We start from the raw sequence: 20594 nt of genomic DNA on the forward strand, positions 1-20594 counted from the left end.
TGTTGTCACTGCTGTTATGTGATGGTCCAGTACTCCGTTTCGTTGCTGGAAGTGATCATTATAGTGGGAATTCTATATGCAAGAAAAAAAATCAGTAAATGTCCTTTTATTTTTTAGCTTAAAACTTCTTTATTTGTACCATAACTATGGTGAGCGGATATTAGGATAGAGAAGGGCATCTTGTTTACAATCACCTAACAAAACATTAACATGATTGCAATTACAGCTGCCACCATTAAAAAAGAATGAATCTGAAGTACTGATCTGTGCATGGGCATGCAAACAGCTGTATCCAAAGCACAGCAATGTAGTTGCATAGAAAAGATTTCCTATTTCAACTTGTTTGTACAAAACCTGTCTTCACCCATTTAGTACCGGTAGCAGTAACAATAGACCTGGATTTTATATATATAACATACTTAGAGAGAGTAACTTGTGAAAACGTGGGGTCATATGCCCTTTGTCATTACACATAGGAAAAAGTGGCAACTCTGAAATTTTTCCAACATTTAAACTTCCCTACTGGCTTCTGTCCTGAACATAGCACACAGGGTCTCCTCTCCTTTGCTATAGTATAGCAGAAGCCTGTAAGCAAAGAAGGGGTGTAGGAGAAAGCAAAGAAGGGGTGTAGGAGAAAGCACTGCCCAGTACTATTTTCTTCTCTGTCATTAGGAGCTGCACAGAAGCTTAACCAAAGCTCTCCCAACACAGACTATACGGAAGCTGCCAGTACTGACTATTGAACCAGAAGCAAAAATTGAATTCACTCCTAAGTGTTCAAACAGCAGCAATGTTTTAGAGCGCATACAGAACTCCCTATGAAACCGAGAAAGAGTTTCCACACTTTAGTCGTGCTTTTTTCTCCCAACGAAGAGTAAAGGACAGGTTTGGAGATGAAAAGTGTTTACTAGACAACAGGGGGTCACCAGCCCTCTTCACCAGCTCCCTAATCCAAGGAGGGGAGTAGAATATCATGTTCCCGGTTGTGATTCTCTACATAATAAACCATGTAGAGATCAAATTAAATTCTGCAAATCACGATATGCAAGGACTCAGTCTAGCACCTGCATATCCCCAGAGTAAATGATCAAGGTTCTTAAAGCAGCAGTTTTCAGAGAAAAGTTATCAGGTCCCCTATAATAAATAGTGTTGGGAGGTAGTAATCGTTATTTCCGTTACAAAAGTGTCTAGACATCCCAGACAGAGCTCTGCAGTAGCTGCCCTTTATATGCATATGTCCAGTGAAAACCATCTTTACTAAAAGATCGCATTAGCTAAATAAATCACAATCCAATGAAGTCACAATTAGGATGCAACACAAGGCATGTAATACTGAGAAGGTAGAGCCTATATACCCAGGACATACACAACACAGGTATAGAGGCTGAGGAAACAAAAAGATTTAATGGACAACTAATTTTTGGCAAACATGAAAAAGAATCCTTGCCTCTGCAGCTGAAAATCCACCCATGAGTTTCACACACCTTTACATGACTATGGGTTTTGTTATTCTATACGGCAGTGGCACGTACCAACCAAAGAAGACTGTTAAAGATGAGCATGAATCATTTAAATTTTAAATTAATTTTAAAATTAATTGAAACAGTTCTGATTTTTTCGTGTGTTGGTGGAGAATCCATAATACGCCGGAAGGTTTAGTAAAACACATCTGAATATCGCTAAGAGGCGTCTCGGTCTGCCAAAGTGTTCATGAATCACATGTGCAGGAGTAACTATCACAAAGTGAAAGAGGATAGATAGCTACATACCTAATATTAGTGCAAGCCCTTTCAGTATGACTTCCAAAGCACTCCAATGTCTCTTTTCCAATACTTTTTCCTAGAGAAACAGCATCACCTTCAGGCCACAGAAGATCACATTCCAATTTCTTCAGTCAGGAAAAAAATTAAAATGACTTCCCAAAATCTTGCATGTTTTCTTTTTATTCTGCTCCCAAAATACAAAATTTAATGATGCAAAAAGCTTTTATACGGTTCTCCCGCCCCTCCACCCCCCCTTTTTTTTTTTAAGAGAGTATCTCTCTTAGGTTTAGCTCCATTAATGTTTTGGAATGGTCTGCACAGTTGGGCTCAGAACAGAGTAAAGATAGCAGGAAAACCCACACATAAAAGTAAAATTTAACATAAAATGTGATATAAATAGACTCGTGTGAGAAGTAAATAAGCATTGAAAGTTATACAAAGCTGCACAAGCCTGGCATTTGTAGAACAAAAATCTTCCTAACACAGCCACTAAATTAGGTGCACCAAAATGAATAGTGATGCTAAGTCCAGCAGATGAAGATAGGCTTGCAGCACATTTTACTAGTTTTGATTAATTGCCATCATTTCTACACTGACTGTAACCCTGCCACGACAGAGCTATCAGCAGTGGGAGGCTTATTTTAGTTCCTTAGTTAAGGAGAGTAATAGGATATAAGGATTGGAAATGAAATAGCAGAGGATATGGAAAAGTTGAGGGTATCTCAACCGGATGCAAGAGAGAAAGTGAGTGTCTCATGAATTCACAGAGGGAAAATGAGAGCACATCATTCCTATGCTTTGTTCTCCCTTGCTAATGGGGCAGCTTGATCCACAAAGCTATCAGTAGCAACTACCATAGGAATTATTTTGCCACCTGAAACTCCCCAGTAAAGATGAATTACTCAGAAAAGTCAATGTGGTGCATAACAACAGAAAACAGGATGTTTCAGAAAGTGCTTGTAGAGGAAATTATCTTGTTGAGCTATCCTGAAATGATAGTTTGAATAGTTTGCATGTCACTGCTTGTCGCTGTGGTATGATACACACACATGATTATCTTGCATGATAAAAAGCTGAGGAGTGTAATGAGGCTGAGAATCCATAGGAAGAAGGTCTATTATTCCAAAAACATTCGGAATTGCCATTCAATGTAGCATGGTATGGAGACAGCTATGTATAAGACTACTGTGTTTACTGCCAAAAACATGCGGGAAGACTGTTGTGCTTACCCCTCCATTTCTACAGCGGTGATTGCATCCACAAAGCCACCCATGATGGCAGTTCTTTTGCCTTCTAACTATCACTCAAGAGAGCAGCAGGATGCTCTTGTTGTCGTGTCCCAGGCTGGATTACTGCAATATGCTTAGGATGCTTATGACCTCTGAGCAATCTCCAGAAGCTTTTGGCCTGTGCAACCAGTGACTGTCTGATCTTCTCCTGCTTTATACTGATGTTTTTCTTATTCCAGATAGCCTGCACACACACACACAAAATAGCACCACAAAATGACAGTTGAAAAGAATAGGTGCTTACTTTGCCAGTGTTAAAATCCAACTTTCAACCTACATGTCTTATGTGAAAGTATCTGCTTCAAGTTCAGACATGAAGTGCTAAATCAAAAGTCTTGTATTGCTGCCCTAATGAAAGAGCAAGTGTGAAATCCTTTTTAGCTTTGCATTTCTTATACTGGTTTTGAATCTAGTACTAAAACTTCCTGCTCTTTAAACAATCATATATTTCAGGGGTTAGGAGTGGCATACTTAATCCTATGGAATTCTTTTACAATAAATTAAATCTGATTCACTGAAGGAGGTGAATCACTGTGAACCCTGCAGATTATTTTATGTAACCCTATACTGGGTGCAACAAGAGAACAGAATAATAGAGGGGAGACACCTTCGGTGAATGGAAAATTCAGCATCTCAGCTACTTCCTCAAAACGCCTTCCTGCCTCCTCGAGATCAGTTTTACATAGCATGATCCACACATAAACAGCTGTTCTTGTACAAATAACGCAAGAGATTAACTTTACAGTGAACAGTCAATCAGTTGGTCAACTAGTTACATATAAACGTGCATATAAACTCAAATATATGTTCAAACACACACACATGCGCACAGACATTGACAGAACCAACAAAAACCTTGTTTGTGATAGCAGTATATTTGGTCTGTACAATTTCTTCCCTAATTTCTTGAAAGATTAGCACCAGTGTTTCTTAATGTTAGAGCAGGAGGCCAGTTCTCCACTTCTCATCAGTTTTACAGCCAATACTTTGCATGCAGTGCAACAGACTGCGTTCTCTGCATAAAAGAAAAATAAAACCTACTGGCATTCTCAACAGAGAATTTTATGCCTGGTATTCCTCACGCAGCTGAGCATGCCGGTGGCTTCAGGACAATTTTTTTTTCTGCACAGGAAATGCAAGATCAAAATGCCTGAACTGCCAGAAACAGAGAAGCTTTATACTTTACACTAGGCAAATCCTTGCTCTTCCCTGTTGGTAGCTGTTCCTCCCTCCCATCTGCACCAGTTGAGCACTTAGGAGAAAGTGCTTTGCTGAGTCCTCCCAGACTCCAGGAAGAGCTGAGAGCAGAACTAGTATTTCAGCCCCTTGAGATATACTTACCTCTAAATCACAGAGATCATTGTAGGAGGCATATATGTATATATATATATATATACACACACAAATATACACACACACCCCTATATATACACACACATGCACCTACTCAAATAGAAACAGCAATAATCCATCCATACTAAGACATTACTTAGCATTACAATATTACTTAAAATCACAACTTCCCTGTCCTGAAAGATTTAATATTCACATTACATAAAGATAAGCAAGAATGGGAAGGAAGGAAATAGTTATTAACCAAATACAAGTCTTTATGCAGTCATCAGTAAAGTTAAAGATTTTCTTTTTTAAGAACAAAAATAATGGGTTTGGATGCCTGCAGTAAGCAATAGGGTTCAAATAAAGGAACAGTTTCCTTACTAGAAAATAGACAACTGTTTATGCAAGAGAAACATAATTCCTGGATTTAGAAACGACTCCAGGACAAGGAATAAAGAAAAACATCCTGCAAGGAGGAAGAGAGAAGATGCTCACATTAACAGATTCCATGTTTTGCCTTACGGAAAGGATCGACTGCTATTCAGGTAATTCAGCAACACTGCATGCAGCTCAAGATAGCTAACAACCAAGAGAAGAAATCATTTTCTGATTTTTTTTTTTTTTAGTCTTAGTGGAAAGAATAAGCCAGTAGCCACGGAAAGAACAAAGTAAAGGCAACCAAAAAGAGAAAAACAAAATATCCACGGGCCCTAAAAGTCAGGGGATATGGGAGATTATCATAGAGTTGACTCTGACCATGGGTTAAAGATAACACAGATACCAGCACAGGACCGCACACTGCAATTTTATTATAATAGATCTATAGCGAAGCATATCAGTATCCAGTGCATGGATGAAAATAAACTCTTCCTTGGAGCCACTAGCTGGGGACCTGTAAATAGGAAACCTGGTGCACTGGAGCTGCCACTACACCTACTGAAAGGCTTCCTTGGAAAACGCCTGTCAAAATATTCATTGTCACTGACCAAGTGACAATATTATCACTGCCTCAGGGATCTTACTTTTGGGGGTAAGGCTGATGAAGGATCTCACTTTTTGCTATATTTATAGTTTAAATAAGTGGAAAGGCACACAGATCAGAAAAAAAAAGGAAAAAAAAAGAGGAGGAAATGGGTAAAAAAAAATGTAGACTGAGCAGCTAAATTTCAGACTCTTCAGCACAAATTACTGAGAGACCATGAGAACAGTGAAAGGCATCTAATAAGCAGGGAAGAACAACAGACTTCTGTGGAACTTCTGCCTAGATGTCAGGAAATTAGAGAGGGAGCTCACTAAAAGTAATGTTGAAAAAGCAACATCAAAAAAAAAAAAAGAAAAAGAAAGGGTAACAGGTAAGGCAGCGCTGGGGGGGAAAAATGAATGCTAAAGGGTGAGTGAGGGAAAGAAATAGGATTTGGAGGTGTCGCAGCTAAGCGCACCACGACACGGCAGTGCCAGGCTGCTGAAGAAGGAGTCATGCTGAAGGGCACCGCACCGCTGCGGCATGACTGGCCTGGCTGCAGTTCAGATTCTCACTTCAACTTTCATTCCAAATGGTGCTTCCAGGTAAACCTGGTGTCCTCCAGAAAAATCAGTCTGGGAATTTTCAGCTTTGAACACCTGAGCACTCCCAAGGGCCCTTCAAAACCAGAAACCGAGGAACAGGGATAAAGACGCCATAGGTACTATTGCCCTATCAGACAAACTCATACCGGACACACACTGAACACATGCTGTGTTTCTACAAGCGGGACTTCCCCAGTTTGTGTGAAAGCCCCAAGAGGCCTCGCTGGCTCTGCCTGGCCTCACATGGGACCCCCCCACAACCCCCATGGGACAGCAGCCCGTCCCTAAGCAGGGCCTGATGCCCCTGGCGCTGGGGCTGCCCCCAGGACCCTGGGCAGCCCCAGACACCCTGGGGAGCCCCTGGTTCCCGTGGCACCCTGAGAGTTTGCATCTTGGATCCAGGATTATTTCTTTGTGAAGTGACACGGAGAAAACCTGTTCCCACTACTTCAGAGCTGTTCGTGGGCTAAAGCAAGGTGTATCATCTAATCAGGCTATTTCAACGGGTCTAAGAGCGCTCGGAAATCCCCTGTTTTGCCTCGTGCAGCTAAAGCAGAGCGAAAACCTCCCCGCGGCCACCAAAACGCCGGCGCGGGGGACACCCGTTTGGGGAGACAGTCACCAAAGGCAGCGCCCGCCCGAGCTGCGCCGCGGAGGGGACCCGCAGCGCCCGGGCCGCCCCGCACGTCGGGGGCGGGCGCCGAGCCCCGTGCGGGCCCCGCCTCGCGCCGCCGTGCGGGGCGGGACAGCCCGGCCCGGCTCGGCCCGGCTCGGCCTGGCCCCGCAGCGCCCCCCGGCCGCGCTGCTTCCACGGGCGGCCGCGGGGCTGGTGGAGGAGCCGCTGCCAGGTAGGGCCGGGGTGACCTGCTGTCCCGCGCGGCCGGGGGGTGCCGGGGGGCGCCGGGGGAGCCGAGCGCGTCCCGCGGGCGGCCCCGGGCCCGCGCGGCGCCCGGGAGGGATTTCCTGGAAGCGCCGCCGTCCTCCCTCGCCGGCGGGGGCGGTGCTGCTGGGCCCGTGTTTTTGTTCTCGGGCGATCTCAGTCGCTCGCAGCGTTGCAGTGTGGGACCCGCCGCCCGATCCTGTAGCTCGCGGGGCTTCAGCAGTGAGGGCAGCGCCAGCTGCGCGCGGTTGGAGCATCCTGCTGCTGAGCGCGCTCCCTGCAGCGGCTCTTGCGGCCTGGCTGTTTTCCCAAAGAAGTTCAAATAAGCATATATTTTTTCTGTAAAAAAATATGCTATCTGCTTGTTCCAGGAAGAGGATGTGTTTTCTTCTTGACTGAGGTGGAGCTTCTCTGGAAAACACACTTCTGAGCTTTCAAAAACTGCTTTTATTCGAAGCAAATACAAAAAATCCTAGAGCTCTGTGCATTAACAGAAGGAGGAGGCAGTGTCCCAAAACATGCAAATTTCATTTCAGTGTAATGATTACAGGAGTTCCTGGAAGTTTTTCTCCAACTTATTTTCAGAGCTGGTCAGCAAAATTCACCTGCAAGGCAGGAGAGCCAGAAACCTTTACAGACTGTGCTCCTTCAGAGCCAGGGAAAGCAGCTATTCCATAGCCAGGCGCTTGGCATTGCGTGTGCTCTGCATTTAAACTTGTTTAAACACTTGTTTGCATGTGTCCCGTTTGTCCTAGCAGCAATGCTGGCTTGTCGGTGTCAGGCAAACTGGGTTCTGTGGGTCTTCCATAGCAGGCAGCTTCCCCATGTAACCTGCTGTGATAGAGGATGGTTTCTGTAGGCAGCCAGAACTCAGGTTACCAACAGGCTGCCTATGGAGATCACTTCCAAAGGGGAAGTGCGAAGCTTGGAAGTGCCCGAGGCCTCGGTCAGCCCCCAGGAGTAGCCAGTTTGGATGTTGTGTTGGCAGCCCAAGGGCCTGGGCTGGTGGGATGTGTGAAAGCTGGACTCACCGGTGTCCTCCATGGCTTCTCTCCAGGTGCTGCTCTGAGGAGGAAGAACAGTAAGAGCTGATGAGGATTCCAACAAACATGGCTTTCTCCTGGAATTTCACTGGTGCTTCTTCAGAAGATATGGATTTAGACAGCTCTCCAGACTCGATGAGAAACTTTTGTCATGTTTTTCTTGCCTATTCCAAGGACCACATTCCAGTTTAACTCTGAAAATGGATCATTTTGAGGTACGTTGTGTTCGATATGTGGAGTTGTTACAAAATGCTTCAGATTCTATAGGACAGAGCTAAGACGCAAGCAAGCAAGTCTATTATAGTACTCTGTACAGAGTGCTTTGAACAAGTCTTGTGATTAATTGCAAGATTTAAAACATAAATATTTTTGTAAAGTGAATTGAGGAACCTCAAGGTTTTCCCCAGGGAGAGATTATTTTGAGTAGCCTGGAGGATCAGATCCTACAGGTAAAACTCTGCTCTTTAAAATGACTTTGAAAATAATGGTATAAGGCTTTAGTTTTCTATGTGGCTTCAGAACAAAGTTTGCTGCCTTGTTGAAAGAAGAAAGTATTTTGGTGGGTTTTTGTTTATTTGTTTGTTTTTGCTGTTTAGTAATGCTTGATCTAAATAAGAAAGTCATTCGGTCTTTTTTCTGTCTCATTATTAGTACAGTATTAGTATTAAATGGGCTGTAAAATTGGTGACTTCATCAGTTTCCAGCTTGCTGGTCTTGATGCTAAACTTCAAGATTTAGTAACTAGTGGATGTTATCTCCATATTCATAAGCTGTTAGTTTGGGACAGGAAGAGGAAAATAAGCATTTTAGTTATTTTTTTAATACATTCATGCAAGTGTGAGTAATATTTAGGAAATTTAAAATGAAATGGGGAGAGGGGGACTTTCTTGTCATCTGCAAAGTAGATTGTTATTATGGAAGGACGTTTATCACTTCCACAGATTTAGGTTCTCCGCATTGTGCAGTGACTTTCTGTAGTTATTTTAAAACTTCGAGCAGAGGAAGATTTACATTTGGGATAAGGGCTTACCTTTAAATGAGCTGTTTGTAGTGTATGGTATGAAGTTAGACCTTACTATCCTTTGTTTCACAGTTGCACCTTCCTATTCTGCTTATAATTCAAACCCAGTAATGTTAGCATTATGAGGATAATACATGAGGTGGAATAATAACATTTAGGAGAGGCAATATTTTAATAGTTTTGGTGAATCTGATTTTTGTTTAATGTATTTGCAGGCATAGAAGCAAAATGTATATTTCATAACCAGTAGGTCATATTTCTTAACCACAATGGCAACACTGATGGGTGAACCACTACATTTGTATCAACTTGGTAAGTTACAAGTAACTTTATACTGTAAGAGACGTTGTATTGTTTCTCACTAACACCCCTCTGAGTTACAGACCTGAGATAGCAGCATGCTGTTATGATGCTGTCCCTGGAATGAATCACAGAATCCAGATCCCACAGGGTTATATTCCACAGACTCAGTTCTATAATTAAACCATTATTCCCTTAGGGAAAAAAAAAACACAACTTTTAAAACAACTTTCTGCCTCCCTAAATCTCTAGTGAATTTTCAGTTGGACATGTCACTCCTCATTTCCTTTTTTTTTTTTTTTTTCTTTTTTTTTTTTTTTCTTTTTAACAGAGCTCTTTAGTTTCTGGATTAGTGGACACAACAATCATAGTTTGTTGTTTCAGCTGTAGACTTAGTGGGAAACTGTCTTGATAAAAATAATTTAATTCTGTAAAAGGAACAAAAGATTTCCCTGTTTAGTTTACAGTTGTGTGGGTTTTTTCTTCATTCCATTGTTTCCCACAGTTATTTGGTCTATGATACTCCTTATTTCTGTTTATGTTCCTTATGTAAGAGTCTGACTTACGCCATTTTTACAACCCCAGCTTTTTTTGTTTAGCCTTATTTGTTGAAACAAAGTTATCGCAGTATTTCAAGCTGTAAATGAACCAAACTTGATGTTGATAGGGGAGAAGTATTTAAAGCTCACAAAGGAGGAGAGAAAAGCTCCTGTGAACAGGAATTCCTTCAGCATGACAGCTGAGAACTGGCGCAGTGGCTGGGTTAAAAGAGAGCAGCAAAAAAATGTTCCTTCTAAACCAAAGAGTTTCCTCCAAGGAAATGTATCATTAGTAGGTAAATACGGAGAACTCCAGATGTGGAGATTGGAGAGAAGGTTGAGCTCAAGAGGATAGTCAAACTGTGCCCTTCGGCACTAGGAGTGTACACGTATTGCAGTTTTTGTCCTTGTTTTGTTTCAGTTTTGGTTTTTGTTTTATTTCTTTTACAGGCAGGGAATAGAATGAGAGAAAGAGTTTGAAGTGGTCACAGGTTAATGTTACAGACACAGGACATGAACTTTACATTGGAAAAGACAGGCAACTGGAACAGAGTCAAGAGTTAGCTGATTGAAAAAGAGTGAATTCAGAAACTGTTATGGTACTGCACTGAAGACTTCCCACCTTTAGTGAAGAAGGACATCTGTGAAGATGACTGTCATGTTCTTCCAGCTGTAATATCTATCTTTTCCTAGTCTAGGCTTAAGATTCTTGTCCAGGCTTAAGATTCTCGTCCTGACTTGACATGTTGTTTAATAAACAGCATGAGCTACCTGAGATGCAAGGCAATCTCAGGCAATATTTGATAAGTATTTCTTAAGTAAGTTTGTTTAAACTGAGACTTCAGCCCTTTCTACCAGGGATCAGTGTAAGCCTGTAAAAACAGCGCATTTATTGAGGAACTTGCTGCTAAGGGTCTTGATTTAATGACTGGTTGGAAAGGGACATGCACACTCTGCGAAAGTGGAAGAAAAGGCAGAGGAAAGGAGGAAGAGGAAGATATCAGAGACAACCCAACCACAAAGGAAGTTAAGGGACTACAAAATGTTAGAGAGAATATTGGTATTTAATTGTTGCAAATTACTATTGCTAGTAGTAAATTAATACTTCTCATGGATCAGATATTGTAGACACACAAATGCACTAATATATGGTTTTATTTTTCAGTGTGCATGAGCGTTCTGTCTACAGCTTCTTACAGCTTGCCTGGTAAGAGTTCCTGCTGTGTTTCAAATGTATTTCCTAACACTTTACAAAGCACTTGCATGTTCCCACTGAGCATCACTTAACAACTTTATTTCTTTTGAAGAAATAACTTCATACAAATAAGACGAAGTAGGAAGGTCCTTTGCATTAGTTGTTATTGTGCAGAACTCAATGCTATTCCATAGTTGCTCTGTTTGGGGGCTGACATTGAGCTGCTTTAATAGGGTTTGTTGATCAGAACTGATGCTACCTTGCATTTGTTTGCCTTTCTTTTTGATGTCATATGGTTTTTATTTTTGTTTTCTTTCTAGCAACATCTGTGAGAGGGCCACCACTCAACCCACAAATAAACTCTCACAATTTTCAACATGTTTTGTCCTGGCAGGCAGGAAGTGATCCAACTGTGCCAACACGCTTTCGTGTGTTGTATACTGACCGCAAGTATGTCTGACTTCATATAAGATACAATTTTGCTTTTAATGCTTGCCTACTCAGAATTTTCAGTCTGTGTCTCTTTTGTTGGTCTGTTTCTTTCTACTTGGGGGCTCTACTTGCGGGGGGGTTTATTAGATAAAAAGGAAAAAATTGGATTTTACTGTATAATTAGCTGTGTCTTGCTTAAGCTCTCTATGTGTTCATGTTGCAAGCAAATCGTATCATGGAAAAGAAGCAATTAAAAAAAAGGTCCAGGAACATTTGCAGTCAATTTTATTAATAATTTTTTTTTTTGCACTCTGTTATCACTTGAAATGTAGAGAGCACTAGGTCTAGTGGGGGAGCCTTAATGCCCCTGAAGACACCTCTGCTCAGCCAAGTTGCACTTTTGGAAACAGGGTTTTACCAAGATGTCCAGCTGTAAAGGTGGCTAGTAGGTATTTTGTAGTTACAGATTTATTCAAAAGTAGCTCTCTCATTTGGAGCAATGACGCATGGTGACGCGTGGCTGACTTTTGGTGCTGGCCTCCTGGAGACCTGTGAGATAACCAGGACTGCTCCTTATAGGAGTAAATGAGTCATTGGGGCTGCTGAGGTCAGTCCTGCTGGTTGTCCTGGTTCCATCCTCACGTGGAGAGATGGGGTTTTGGTGAGGCCCCTACGCAACAGCCATTTCTGGGGCGGTGACCGACTTGTGACTCTTGGGCATGTGAAGATTCAGGAATGCAGGCTGAGGAGGCTGGCCATTTAATGTAGAACCAATTTATCTAATTATTATATTTAATTTTGGTGGCGTTTATCTAAAATCTTTGTAGGCAGTTTCCTTGATATCATAGGTCTTCCTTGTGTATATAACTATTCTATGCCTTTATAATACAACTGAAGTTCTAAGAGAAAGGCCTGAAAGAGTCAGATTTGAAGTCACGGATGAAATGCTGTTTTGGCTGTGGCTAGTCTGAGGCATCAGAAGTAACCTTTGATTATACTGCAAGTAGAGGAGGGTTGTTTGTGGTGATAATAGAATCCAGGAGAACCAACACGTAAAGTGTGCCATAGGAGATAGAAGCCCTGACTAAACAGATGTGCCATTGAAATAAAGAAAATGAAGGACTAACGATAAGTAAAATGCAAGCAAAATTAGCTTTGTGTGTGCATGTGTGTGTCAATGTGGCTGAACAGATTGGCCTTTTTGACTGTAGGGAACTTCAAAGGTACTAGCTGTGGTGGAGGGACTGTCTTGAGAACAGGTAGCATCCTTCATACTTATCATCACAGAAAGTGCACAGCGGGAAGCAGCGCTATTCCTGTGTTCAGGTCCTCCAGGGGGAATGACACCAGTGACTTAGATTGCTGTAGGAACAGAACCCACCTGATAGTATTTACACATTACCCTTGCCCCCTATCTTATGAGTTTGCTTTTGCTACTTTTTAAGGTCTTGGTTGAAATATGTGCTTCTTGCTCTTCTAAAATGAGAGTGCAATCAAAATAATTCAGATCTGATTAGTTATTTTTGATTATACATTAAGCAGTAGAATTGATCTTCTGATACATCTGTCAATTTTCATGTTTTCAGAAATGCTCTCTTAAACTAGATGATAGACTGATTTTTTTTTATTTTTCTTTTTGTTCCAATTTACAGAAATGACTGGATGACTGCTAAACAGTGTTCAAATATTACGCAATTCTCATGTAATCTTACAGAGGATTTTAAAGATGTTTCTATTGCTTATGTTACAATGGTTCAGAGCTTTGTGGAAAAGGAAGTATTCAATTCTTCTGCACTTTATTTTGAACCATTTTATGACAGTAAGTTTTCTGCCTGCATTTGTTAGTTTGGGTAGTTTTTATTTCTAGTTACATTTAAATGGTGCTCTACTAACATTACAGTAAAGCACACCAAGCTGATTTACATGGCTAGCTATACTCCTGTATGGGAAAGAATGTGAATTGGTGTATAATCTAGTGCATAACAACAAAAAATATTTAGATAGTTGTCTGACATGCGTGGCTAAAGCGTTTCTGATAAACGGACACTGTTCCTGGTTTTGAAATATACATACATACATCTATCTTCTCTGTGTGTGTGTGTATGCTTGAAGGAAATAGTATTGTGTTGAGTATTCACAAACACAAAGTAAAAAACAGTAAGTGCATAAGATGCTTAAAGCAGTATTAAATATATATATATATACACACACACGTCTTTAAGTAGTTGGTGTTAGGAATTTTTTAAAAATCTAGCCCATATTAGGTGTTGGGGAAAAGGTTTATCTCCTTGTTCATCAATGTGCCATTTTCTTCTTACTTGCTCCTACAAATAGACACTTATTAGTAGTGCTATTTTCTCATGCCAGAGGTGGCTTCACCCTGGAGCGGAGCTTCTGGAATTCTGTTTTGAAGTAAGATGGGATTAAGGAATGCCTGTTTGGAGAGTGCCGAGCTCAATAGTGGTGTATGCTTCTTCCTTCCCCTCCTTCTTCTTTTTTAATAGCATTCCTGGGACCACCAGAAGTTAACATAAGTTCCTGTCCAAAATGCTTAAATATCACTGTAAAGCTGCCAAAATCTCACTTTAGAAAATATGGAAAGCTGCTGTCTTTAGTTGATATATACGGAGAGCTTGATTATGAGATAAGACTGACAACACCTGAGGAACAGGTAAAGAATTTCTTGTTTGTGCATCAGAGAATAAAGGAAAATAGAACACATAAAATGGCCCCAAAGCTTAGCAGCTTGACGAAAGCAAATATTTGAATAGAAAGTACTTAGAAGAAAACCAAGGGTGAGCCAACCTAATCTGTCAGGAATAAATTTGACTTCCTTCTGCACCAGAGAAGCAGCCTAGGAAAAGAACCCTATTTGCCTGTTATCTTTATGGAAGCCGAGCATGGGCACTGGCTAAAGGGATTGTTTTTCGGGAAGACAAGGGAAATAGAGGTTTAATTGAAGCTACTAGTAGTTGTATACATAGGTGATAGAAAAATCTCCCTTAGAAAGTCCTCCATGAAACACAAACTATGTATCCAGTTCTGCATCGGCAGAAAAAAAAGGCACTATAAAGAACCCGTAAGACATGTTTTTCTTCACATTCTTAGTGCTTCTAAAGCCCACCTGCAGCACTGTGTCCATCCATCCCAAGGTTCAAAAGAGGCACAGACCAGATGAGCAGGATCCTAAAGAGAACAGTGAGGACTCTGGAGGGGTCCTGAACTATGGCCCAGGAGGAAACCCTGCAGGAACAGGGGACTGGTTAATGTATGTGAAGAAAGCATGCGAGAGGCCTGAGTCCTGGTCTATAAATGTTGATTGCAAAGAAGGAAGAAATAAACCATGCACTCTGACAGAGGCAAAACTCAGCAAACTGAAGCTGTAGCAGAGAAGATCCTGGGTATCAAGAGAGATTAATACTGGCAAAACACTGGAATAAACTGTCTGTACTGGAAGTTGTGAACAACAGGTCAGACAGATAAGGAATCCAGCTCATTTTGCTGTGATTTGCAGGAGGACCACAGCTTGCCTGGCATAGAGATCCCTAGTTTCTGAGTTGGAATATGCATGGCGGTTTCATACATGTGGAATCTGTGTGAGATCCCCTGGCTCCATGTGAGGGGGGATATGATGACCGGCATCTGGAGGCAGAAGGAAACTTTTCTGTTCTTTTTTTTTTACTTTTTGATAGTGTTGTTTCACAAATAGACATAAAGGAGGCAACTCAATAACAGCTTAAACTAGAGCTGCAGCTCTTGGAAACCACTGACTTCCTGTCAAATCAGACTTTGTGGTTTCATGTGTTAATAACAATTTGATGCTGGAACACTTTGAAGTTACCTTCTGTCCATTAGTATTACTTTTTTTTTTTCTTTTTTTTTTCTTCTTCTTGACGATACTGCGTTAGAGCAAGCCTGTCTGTCAGTCAACCTGTGCACTGAGTCCTCTTCAACAGCACCTAATTGCTAAAATAGGATGGATTTAATAATAGCCTTCTGTAGGATGTGAATCATTAACCCGGCCACACTTAGTGAAGTTTGTGACATGAGATAAAATAAACAGTAATAAAAGCAGCTCCCTTCCAAGGTTTTGAATTCTTAACAATCCTTAACAATCTGTGAAGATGGATATATTTGAAGAGTGTTAGAAAACTTATGTTTTCATGGTACTGCAAAACATTAGAGTGTTTCAAGAATGCAAGCACTGTACAGGCACCTAAACTCTTGTAGAAAGAGCTGAATTTCTGAAAAGGGCTGATTTCAGGGCTAGGCAGAGTAACAAAATTAATGAGGAGCTGTTGGGGCTACCTTAAGATGACCCCTAAAGCAGAGTTTTGAATAACACAAGCACTCCCTGCTTACTTGGTATAAAAAAATAGCCCAGGAGTTGAATGGAAATCTCGGAGTGTCTGAGTAAGCAGCCATCAGTGAGATCAAAGTCTAAATTGTGAACCACAGCCTTAAAAATTGGCTAGATGCCTTAAAAATTGGCATCTAGAAGGCACTAGTGAAAGGTCAGAGTATAGACAGAATTTCTGATCTAGTAAAAATGTTTTCTTTAGATATGCTCTTTATAGATATGCTCCTTAGAAATGCTTTGGCTTGCTGAATCCAGGGAAAATCTGCTGGGAATTCATGTAGATTTTCTTTCTTGGAGTCGGAACTGTTCGATTTCAAAGAACTAATGCCCTCAAGGGAAATTTCATTTATTTGTAAAAAGTTTAATTAACTTACTGTATTATTTCACTGAAATGTTCATAATGTTTTATCGGTGATTGGGGATCTCTCTTAAGTAAAGAGCTGACTTTAAAACATTTTATTTCATGGCAGAAGAGATATAACAAAACGACCAGAGAAGTTTTTAATACAGTCATTGAAGAGTTGAATCCAAATAGAAATTACTGTGTGTCCATTGCTATCTCTGCATCTCTAAATAAACATTCCATCTCATCACCCTGGAAATGTGCAACTGCAGACTCTATAGCTCAAAAAGGTAACTGTTCTGTAGTCTAGAATGGACTCATCTGTGTTTTAATACAGCAAGATTTACAAGTCAGTTATGAAAATAGTAAGAGAGAAAACTTCTTCCATGATTTAAGCACCTGGTGGATTTATAAATAAAATATAAAAACCCTTCCATTTTGGGGATACACTCCTATTAATCCTGCTAAGTGCACATATCTACACCAGCTGCATAAATAGTTATCAAGGATGATATAATTTATTTATTTTAATTCTTGAATCTGACCTTGAATTTGATCTTCTTCTGGGTTTGGATCAAATGAACTCTAGATGTCCCTTCTAACCAAAATAATTCTGCAGTTCTAAATAGGTGTTCTGAATGTATTATTTGAAACATGATCATTAGAAATTTAGTTTTTTTCTTGTTTTGTTTTTTCGCTTGCAGATTATCGTATTGGTACAGTCATAGGTGCTGTATGTTTTTCATTGTCAATCATTGTCATCCTGACCTGTATGTATGCAGGAGGTTTTATACTTCAACAAAGCTCACTTCCCCGTACCTTGGTATGTATTAATTTTGTATTTAGCCTTCCTGTGGGGGAAGAAGAATTTTACCATCTGGACTGAGCAAAAATAACTTCTAATAATATGCTTTGTGGAGAAGTTGCGGAAGCAGATAGAATTTAAGGTTATTAAATGTGGAATTAGCATCTTTCAGACTTTCAAAGATTGTCTGTAGGCTACCAAATTTTGTGTTATACATTGTAAATATTCAGTCTTTTTGAAAAACTTTTTTTGCTACCTCTGGGGCAAGTTAGAGTTTGCAAGTTGTAAGGACAGGAAGACTCCCCAGCCTGACTTTAAAAGAATTGCCTGCAGCAGGCAGATGCAGGCTAGTCCCCACAGCAGTGCCCAGCATGGGATAACCGACCACTTTCCTTATGAAAATTAGCTTATATGCAAGCCCTTGTTGCAGCAGCCAGATGCCTTCCACCATCTGAGCCAGCGTAGCAATTCCAAATGAAAACCATTCCGGTTCTCAGCTGAAGCGTGCAGGGAGAAAACCTAATCCTGACAGAGTTGCTCAGGATGCTCTGAGAACTGGTTGCTCCTTAGCAAAGCAATTTCTAGTGCATTTTGCCCACCATGGCTTTTTTTCACCTTGCAGCATTGTGCACTGCTGTAAGAACAAATCTGGTCCCTGCTGCAACTGAATGAAACTTTTCATTTATTACACCAAGAATCAGATCATTCCCTGAAACTCTGAGGGTAGTTTAGCCTGATGCCTGGATGCTGGAGTTACAGAAAGGCATTTAAGATTGTACTGCTGAAAGCAAGTGTATTAAATTTGTCTTCAAGGATTTGTTTGTCTTTTCCCAGTCCAAGCTTACTGTTCCTGTAGTGAAGCATAAATATGGCCTAGAATCGGGATGTTTGATCTCAGAAGCTCATGAATGCCCGAAAGATGGGCCAATTACATAGGCAGATCTGCAGAAGCAAAGAGTCAGTGGTCTAAGACATTCTTTCTAGAGCTATGCTTCTTCCTTATTGTCCACAAAAGGAGACAAGGAGAGCATCCAAAAAGTGCTAAAACTAACGGTTTGGCAGCCTGGTAAGAAAGCAAAATCTAGATGATGGTTGCAAAAAAGTTGCTGGACTTGGTCACACGTGCAGCTGTTTACACTGACAAGGAGAGAAAGGTCAGATCATCAAAGAGCCCTGCAGAGATAAGAATCTTGACTTGAGGAAGCCATCTCCAAATGCTGTTACTCCTCAGGAAGCCTGTCTGCTTTGTAACATCAACACTAGCTTTTGAATCAAAGGAAACATCCTCTTTAGTGAAAATAGATAGACTGAGTAGTTTAGTTTTAAGTAAGAAACCTTAAGTTTCACATGTATTCTATGTTATAAATTGGGTTATCTTGGGTTATTGCAGTTATCTTGCAGATACTTTTCTAGCAAGGAAGCATCCTGGCTGTTCCTTTCTGAACAGTTACGCAGCAGAGCTGAAGACAACTCTTCCGTGTGGCCTGATGTCCACCGTCCTTTCGCAGGCTCGGTTGTGATTTCTTAGTGTATTTTCTCATGAACAGGAAGTAGTAAAAAGGATATCACACAGCGAGAAACTTGATAGAAAAAAACATATATATACCAAGTATCTCTGTGGGAATGCAGAGCTAATGTAGTTTCTCAGAAGTTACCTGTTGTGACCAGGCTGTCGTAATCTACTTGAATGTTGGAGCTGAGTGAAAACAAAAGCCAAAAGAAAAGAAACAATCCAGCTTTGAAAGCACGGTTTCTCATGAAGAGTCACGTACCTTCCAAATTCCATACTATTCTTAGTCAGGCAGAGTGATTAGCAGAAGCCAATGTTTAGGAAAGGACAGTTACCTTAATGAAGAAAAGAATAGTATGCAAAAGAATTTTCTTTCCAGAATTTTAATGAAATCTTCTTCTGCGAGACAGCGCCATGTGACGACTTGAAGTTAATTGCCGCTAAATTTCAAGCAAGAATAAAATAGCTGGGGTCTCATTTCTGTCTATTTCCTGGCTTTCTCTATAGTGTGTGATTTCTATCACATTTCATCTTGGGTCGGGGGGGCTGTTATTGGCCTGTTTGTTTTTTTACATAAGCCTTTACCACTTTCTGAAAACATAGCTAGAACAGATTGGTCTCAACTATTTTCAAGAATTTTTTTTCTTATCTATCCATCTATTCTTTGCTATGACTTTGCCTTTCCATCCTTAGGGTTGTTCAACATCACGCTGCCAAGTAGCATCTAAGATTAATCTTTTATTTTCAGCATTTTTTTTTCTCCAGTGCTTCAACCTTCAGTAATCTTCAGAATGGCAGCCAGTAAAACAAAGAAAATGGGCTTTGGGATGTTGGGCAGGTCATTGCTTCAGATGGTAGCTTTCTATCATTCTCATTAGCTTCTTTGTTAAAATTGTTACTAATTGTTTATTTTCTTCAGCATGGTAATTATACAAGCTAGTAGAAAATTTCAAGATTTGCCTTGGGTCCAAGTCATATTTGTGAAATGAGCTTTTAGTCTTAAGCATTGCAAGAGTGAGAATTAAAACATTGTGTCTGAGGTGCATGGCACTAAGTCATTTCTGTGAGCGTGCCTTGATTTGTAGTGCAGGGTTTCATGTTTACAGGAATGGAGAAGAGGGAATAGCTGTAGTGCTTTGAGTTGCGCAGAAAAGGCCAGAAACGTGGTACAGGGAGAACCGTTTGTTTGACGACCTCATGCTTATGGGTACTCTTTTATAGTTTTGTGTTTGTGTAAATTTGGATTTTTTTTAATTCACTTTTTTTTTCTTTTAGTTATTCATCAAAACATTAGCCTACTCGCCTTTCACATTTCAAGCTGAAGAAATAGCCTTTGTAGAGGTCATCTCTAAGGATGTTAAAAAAAAGGCAAAGGAATGTATCGGCTATGGCAGTGATGAAGATGACGACGACGATGACAGTGAAAGCGATTCCAGAAGTAACGATGACTACAGAAGGCGTGATATCTTCGGCAGGGTGCCTCGCTCCTCCAGCACGTCAAACGTGTTTGTGCAGTGCGGCGCAGACAGTACGAGCGGAGACAACAGCAGTCAGGCCAGCCAAAACGCAGACTCTGACCTCGATGTTTTTCAAGAGAATGAAATGGACACCGAAGAAGAGAAAGGTGCAAGCAGAGAGTTAATTAATTCTTTCTCTGAGGTAAACTGTACTTCTGATGGGTCAAGGAGTAGTGCTTGCTTTACCATAAACTTAAAAACTGTGCTGCTGGGACTGTCTGAAGAGAATGTAGGTGGTTCTGCCGCTCTCCTCCCTTCCCAAGAAGATAAGAGCAGCTGGCCAGATTCTGGTGCTTTTGACTCAGAACTTCTTGATGACACAGAAAGCGTGCAGAAACCACTCTGTCCTGATGCCTCCCATGAGTGGCAAAATTCTTCGAGTTCTGATGAAAGTGATTCATCAGATTCAGATGTGGACCCAAAGACTGAATACATAAGAAGATGAGTGAGAACCACTGTTTTAAAACATACAAATATATATTGTCTGCCGTAGCTGTTTCTGGACAGAACACAGATTTGGTCTTTTTCTCTTTTAACGTTCTTGATGCCTGTACGCTGAATATAAGTGAGACTCACTTTTAACAAATACTGCTGTGGTATGTGCAGGTACGGTCCAGCTTGTATTATTACCAACAGAGAGACACCCATGACTGTTAAGGTGCTAAGATGGGACAGGGAGAGAGATTAGTCATT

The 20594-nt window shown here is 40.8% G+C and overlaps 1 protein-coding gene and 1 long non-coding RNA gene across 2 annotated transcripts; both read left to right on the top strand.

The window, feature by feature from the left end:
* The first annotated feature begins 7895 nt into the window (after positions 1-7895).
* On the top strand, positions 7896-10946 carry LOC148593947 (uncharacterized). The gene is made up of 3 exons (XR_015913612.1): positions 7896-8094; positions 9116-9212; positions 10905-10946. It is a non-coding gene; the product is annotated as an uncharacterized LOC148593947 (long non-coding RNA).
* A 318-nt stretch (positions 10947-11264) lies between these two features.
* IFNAR2 (interferon alpha and beta receptor subunit 2) lies at positions 11265-20438 on the top strand. Its single transcript, XM_088528975.1, has 6 exons — positions 11265-11384; positions 13019-13185; positions 13871-14037; positions 16197-16359; positions 16774-16892; positions 19660-20438. The coding sequence occupies exons 2-6, from the start codon at positions 13029-13031 to the stop codon at positions 20344-20346; spliced, it is 1293 nt and encodes a 430-aa protein (XP_088385101.1). The 5' UTR covers positions 11265-11384; positions 13019-13028; the 3' UTR covers positions 20347-20438.
* The last annotated feature ends 156 nt before the right edge of the window (positions 20439-20594 follow it).

This window comes from Tinamus guttatus, unplaced genomic scaffold, assembly GCF_059628265.1.
Source record: "Tinamus guttatus ecotype Peru unplaced genomic scaffold, ASM5962826v1 Tinamus_guttatus_pri_ptg000318l, whole genome shotgun sequence".
NCBI lineage: Eukaryota > Metazoa > Chordata > Aves > Tinamiformes > Tinamidae > Tinamus > Tinamus guttatus.